Raw genomic sequence first — 6239 nt, forward strand, 5'->3', positions numbered from 1 at the left:
GAAGGAAAAATGGGGGGGGGGGGGATTTAAAGGATAGCTGTGCTATCATTTAAATTTAGGAGAGCAAAGCTGCCTCTAAGCACAGAATGAACGGATGATATAAAAATTCACCCTAGTAGAGCAGTGAGCTGGTGTTCAGCGGTTTGGCCATTTTTTGTTCCCTTCCTCTTGTTCAAGCACCAATCCAATGCTGAAAAAAACCACACATGCTGCTATTAACATCGCAGAGACCTCAGATTTGATATATTTAGCAATAATACTGTAAGCCCAAACATAAACTAAGCATTGATGGACAGATAAATCTGCTGGTATACCCAGAGTAATTTGCTTTTTCAAGGTGCAATAGGTACCAGTGACGGATAAAAAGACCTTGATCCAACTTTAAACACGCACAACACACTAGCAGTTTGTTTAGAACAATGTAAATGCTTTGTGTGGTGTGGGGGTAAGGATTCTGTGGGGTAGATTTACTAAAGAAGAGATTGTTTACTTTAGTTGGTAAATAAGGTAAAACTATTATTCATATTAATTTTGAATTCCCAGTCATGTGTAAGGGAAATTAAACAAATCGATTCTTGAAGTGAACACAGCTCCACCATATTCCAAAATAATTCTTTCTCTACTCCTTAAGTAAATCAACCCATTTCACTTTCATGACACAGCTATGTCGTGGTGATGTGTTAGGTTATTGACTGTTTTGCACTGTTGCAGCACCTTGTGGGAGATTTATAGCTAATATTTTAGGTGTTAAAATCCTTATGAAAGTTTTTCATCTGTTTGCAGGTCTTTGCTGAGCCCTCTATCAGTTTATTTGCTCTGGATTCCTGTGAGGGAAGAGAGTTGCATTTTGAAGAGTCTGTCACCTCCGTCCTGAGTGAAGAGGTCCATTTCTACACCCAGTCCGTGTGGGTACGAAGAGGCCTGTAAGTACCATTTATCATTCTGCTACTATATGTTTTAAAGCAATTAAGCAAAAAATTAGAATAGGGTTTAACACATTACACCCTTAAAGTGAACCGATCATGTGCTGCTATTGCCTACTTCCTTTACTAGGCTTCACTACCTGCAAGCTTGACTACCAAGCTACTAGCATTTTCAGAAGGAGGCTGGCAATGGCAGCACATATATTTCAACTCTAGCCAAACCTTTTTTTTTGTTTTGGACAAAGTGGGAACATGATAGATTACCTGTTACCTTTTACTGTGGTCTGTGATCCCATCGGAGACAATTATTGATTCATGTTAGAGCAGGAAGTGATGGGAATTCTCTCCAGTAGGGGACATGTCACTTCTTTTCAGTAAAACAAAGCTCTATCAGGTTAGTAATACTGCCCCATTTTCCATTCCCACTCCCCTCATTACTGGTGATGAGTGTGGACTTGGTGCGAGCCTAGTTAGCCTGAGTTTGTCCAAGCCCACTCAAAACTGTTACTCTAACCCCCTCCCAACCCAGTCAGTTATGCAGAGGCGCATTTCCCACCCTGCAGCTATATGTCACAATGGGGCAGGGAATGACCCTGCCCCAACTGTCATCACTGATTGGGTCGGGAACAGGGGGTGTCACAGATTTGAGCGGGCTAAGGCAAACTCAGACGAACTGGGTTCGCACTAAGCCCAGGCTCATCTCTACCCATTATCTCTACCTATTACCATCATAAGGTAAGTAATAACTAATTTAAAGTAGTAATATAACAAATATGAATACTATAAATATAAAGACATGAGTTTAAAGTAGAGACTTTGTAAAGCTGATTTGCACCATCTTTTCTTTAAAAAAAATATCTTTGTTTCCATTTCTGATCCTGGAAGTAGAGATTACATGACTTTCCACTGCCACTGTGCCGTACAATAGGTCAATCAGTAGCAGAATTGACAATTTTGTAAACATCATCCCTTTTGTAGTCCCAGCAGCAGATTATATATCCCAGCATGCCTTTTTTCCTAACAAGCCCTTTTCGCAGGGTGGGCCTGGGTTGTGAGCGGCAGGGCTGGGCACAGATGGGCATGGCCAACTCCCTGATAGAGAAATCAATAGCTTGACTAACAAGGAGACAGCATTATAATAATTACAGTGACGCTCGCAATGTAGTCCAAGTGGACGCAAACAAAAGTTGGACAGCGGTGCTATAGCTTCCTGGGAGGCAGGGGAGTGGTGTCTCCACATAAAAGCAAGTGACATGTTACAGATAGGACTGGTAGGGTCACCTGGTATTTTAGTGCCTTGCACAGGGGTTAAAAGGAAACAAACAAGGACATGCTGTTCATGGTGCACAGCACATGTATTTGGAATTTGTGCCTATAGTTCCACATAAAGATGTTTAAACTGTATGTAAATATGGCATTTTATTGAGGTACCCTGACCTCTTGTAACCTTAGAAGGCGCAGCTCTTGCTAAACAACTTAGCTTAGAAAGCACTTTCCTTCACAAAGGTCTTGTGACTGTGTTGTTTCTGTCCTTTTCACTGACACTCTCCTACAGTGCCGATCTCCACCTATAAACTAAACAAATTGTGAAAGGAAATGTTAAGCATTCCTATTGCTGGTATTTGAACACACCTGTTTGCACATTCTTGTATGTGTCACTCTCTGGAATTACACTTTGTGTCTTCTTATGAACTCTGCTGAATCGTCTTGTTTGTTTTATGACAGCGAGAAATCCTACTCATCTTTTTACTACTTTACTATTTGAGATAACAAGAGTTAGTAAACACATTTCATCTGTTAAAAGACATTTACAGTGTAGTCACATTTTTAAAAAAAATTCCAAAAACAAACCGTGCAAGATCTTCACGCTATACCACCAGAATATGTAGAAGGCATTGACCCGATGCAGATAAAGGATATAATCGTGACAATAACTATGATAATACAAATAACAGAGTATACTGAAGAATTATAAGAATGTCTCTTCTCATGTATCCACCCATATATTACTTTGTTGCATACATCTATCTAGCACTAAATTGGACCTCCTTTTGTCTTCATTGTTCATGGAATGAATATATGGAAAGGTTCTGAAAACCTTCCCAATGGATTTTATGCAATGCTGTCTTTTTAGCTTCTGAAGATTTGTTAGCCACACATTCATGCGGAGAAGCTCCTTTTTCACCACATCCCAAATGGTGCTGTGCACAGCAAATTCTACCCTGCCATCAACATGTTACAGTAAAATTAGAGATCCTCAGGCTAGGTGATGTTGTTTCAATCCACAGTTGTCTAATTGTATTGTTCCTGTGCCCATAGTCTCATTTTCCTGTTCTTACCTGATAGGGTCTTCTGCTCCTGTAGCCCATCCTCTTCAAGGTTTGATGGGTTGCATTTTGGGTTCAGATATGCCCTTTTACAGATCACTTTAGTTAAAGGGAATCTGTCACTTTGCCCATTCTGGGCAGGTTCTCTTTATTGAGTACCCCTATACTGATATAAATCTTGTTGCACTCCCCCACTAATTCATTTGTCTAAATTCAGTGATACCTAGATGCAGTGTTTGGGCATGAGTGGTCAATCGCCTACACTCTGTCACGTGAGGCAGATGAGAAGGTCAGTAACTGGGTGCAAGCTCAAACCTTGTCCAATAGGAAGTTTACATAGGGCTTAGACTCAGCTTTGACATTTGATTGGCAGGGAAGGTAAGTGTCACTGGGTGGGGGTATGCCCCATGAAGAGAAGCTTCTCTTTTAGAATATTGATGAGCACTTGTATACATCTGCCTGCTTTAACAAGTTCACCCATTATCCTCTGATCTATTTAATTTTTTTTCAAAAGTTACTTCGAGAACTGCCACTCACTGGCTGTTTTTTGTTGTCTTGATCATTCTATATAAACTCTGCAGATTGCAGTAAACAAAATCCCAGGAGGTCAGCAGTTTCTGAGATGCTGCAGCCTCCCCATCTAGTACCAACAAGTCATGCAAAGATGCTTACATCACACATTTTCCCCATTGTAAAGTTTGATCTATTCTTGAACCTCTTGACCACGTCTGTCTGTGTTCTGTATTCAGTTGCAACCAGATAATTTGTCTTTTGGGGATTTGCATACACAAGCAAATGTACCTAATAAAGTGGCCTGTTTTGTTGTCTCATATCTGTAGGTACCCTGTAGCTTGCTGCTTTGAAGTGGGGCACTCCATGAGTAAGGGAACGCCTCAGGAAACACCAGACATCTTTCTTAAAGTAGTGAGGGCCTTCTATATTTCATTGCAGCACCTTATGCTTTAATACAATATTCAGATTATTTTTTTCTTAGAGTGTGTCTTTAATATGCAGAGATGTTTTTTTCAAAAAGGATAGAAAAAATCCATTGACGAGTCTGAAGTTTCTATAACAGTTTTTGCTGCTTCTCTGGGCTTTTTATAGTTGGATCATGTAGCCCTACACTGTTTGATTGTTGGTGAAAATGAAATAGAGCTTTACTGCATGCACAATGCTGGGAGCACATGCCATGCCACACTGTTTGTACACTACAAGCCTAGTGACATGCATTTGTCCTATTGGTATACTGACCTACCATTACTGATTACTTTGAGAGGCTCCAGTCATAAAATGTGGTTGTACTGGTTCCAAAGAAACTATCTTACACCAGGCTGTTTTTTTTATACCTGAACTGAACAGAAGCCAAACTTGTTATTTGTTAAGTGATTTTTCAGTCTGATTGATTGTATATTTTTGTACAAGTCATTTCTATTTTAATAATAGAGGTATTTTTGCAATCAGCCTGGGGCAGGATTACAACATTGCCCTAGCAGATGTATAACTAGACTATCAAGAAAAGGAGTCTTCGTGCTCTAGTGTTTGCAGGACACGGGCCAGTGAACAACGGAAGAGCACTAATCTGGGATTATAGATTCAATGTCAGAGATCAAGGGATTGATGTATAAAGGTTTCACCCATGGTATAGGTGGGCGAACATTGTTCGCACTGCAATACAACCACTAGATGGTGCCGAAGAGCATAGGAAATTCTGAAGTGCTTAGGAAATTCCTCTAACTTCATATAGCGGCTGTAATACTGTGCGAAGCATATGACTGCACACAGCTGGGCGAAGCCTTTATGCAATGGGCCCTATGTATCTGCTGTAATAACAAACCTGTATCATAGCTTTTAGATAGCTTTACTGGAAAAATATTTTTCTGAAAGATGTGTATTTTCTATTATTAGTTTTATTGTTTGTTACATTCAGGACTAGAAAAACTAAAACTGCCTTTTTCTTGTTTGTCAAATAAAAATTGAAATATCGTATACAAAATATTTTAGATTTACTGTTTGCTGCCCACATTTTGCACCGAGCTTGTTCTCCACCACTTCTGCTGAGTCACTTACTGCTATGCTGTGAATTGCCTGCTATTCAGGTCTATTCACAACACACAAACAACTTTTCTGACAGATGAGGAGCTTCTGGAATTTTTTTGTTGGTGTTACTGGTTTTTGTACCCTGATTACCTTAATTAATGATTATGTGATTTTTATATGTTGACATCATGGGTAGGTAACACTGGGTTTCCATTGGTCAGTTTTCTGTATATATTGGTTTCCTTGCACATTGTTACTACAGTACATCATAGTGAGATAAGGACCTTGCATTGCCCCAAAATGTTGGTGTTTCCTTTGTGACAATATGTCTTTACATTAAACTGTGAAGCATCCATTTTTGTAGTCCTGATGACCTTTATGATTATTGTATATTGAACATTTTAGTAAAACAAAAATTGCTTGTCATTATATGGAAAGCTGCCTAAAAACTAACTGAATAACAGGATGGATACACCTTTCCCCCTTGTGATCTACTTCATAAGTATCCATATGGATTTTCATTAGAGTCCGTCAAAATGGAAACAGCCAATGCTGGGCTTGCTTATTAGAAAGCCTCTTATGTTTTTAATTAAATGCAGGGTCAATGAAGCCATATTTTTTGCAAAATAAAAATTGGCATTAGTAATGAATAAATAAAAAATAAAAGGTCCGTTCATTTACTAGTAAACATTAAAATAAAATAAAGTTGGCTGTAAGCCATCAGAGATGTTATTAGGTCATATTTAGAGCCAATTTTAATTCCTTATTTCATAACAATACCCAGATGTCAATTAGACCACAGTTCCTAAAATTCATATTTATAGAAAATTGCAGTCTGTTTTGGGAAATGGTGATTAAATTGCATTTTGTGTGTGTTTGCTTTGTTTTTTATCCTTAGAAAATATATACAGTATGTATATATATATGTATATATATATATATATATATTACC

The 6239-nt window shown here is 38.6% G+C and overlaps 1 protein-coding gene across 1 annotated transcript in view; it reads left to right on the forward strand.

Annotated features, from left to right (window-relative positions):
• The window catches only part of LOC108797253 (beta/gamma crystallin domain-containing protein 3-like), a 48689-nt gene that overhangs the window by 20433 nt on the left and 22017 nt on the right, over positions 1-6239 (forward strand). The window contains exon 11 of the mRNA XM_018568824.1: positions 784-923. Within this exon, the coding sequence (XP_018424326.1) occupies positions 784-923 (140 nt within the window). The remainder of the gene's footprint in view (positions 1-783; positions 924-6239) is intronic.

The sequence above is a fragment of the Nanorana parkeri genome, unplaced genomic scaffold (assembly GCF_000935625.1).
Source record: "Nanorana parkeri isolate BGI_ZX_2015 unplaced genomic scaffold, ASM93562v1 scaffold1250, whole genome shotgun sequence".
Taxonomy (NCBI): Eukaryota; Metazoa; Chordata; class Amphibia; order Anura; family Dicroglossidae; genus Nanorana; species Nanorana parkeri.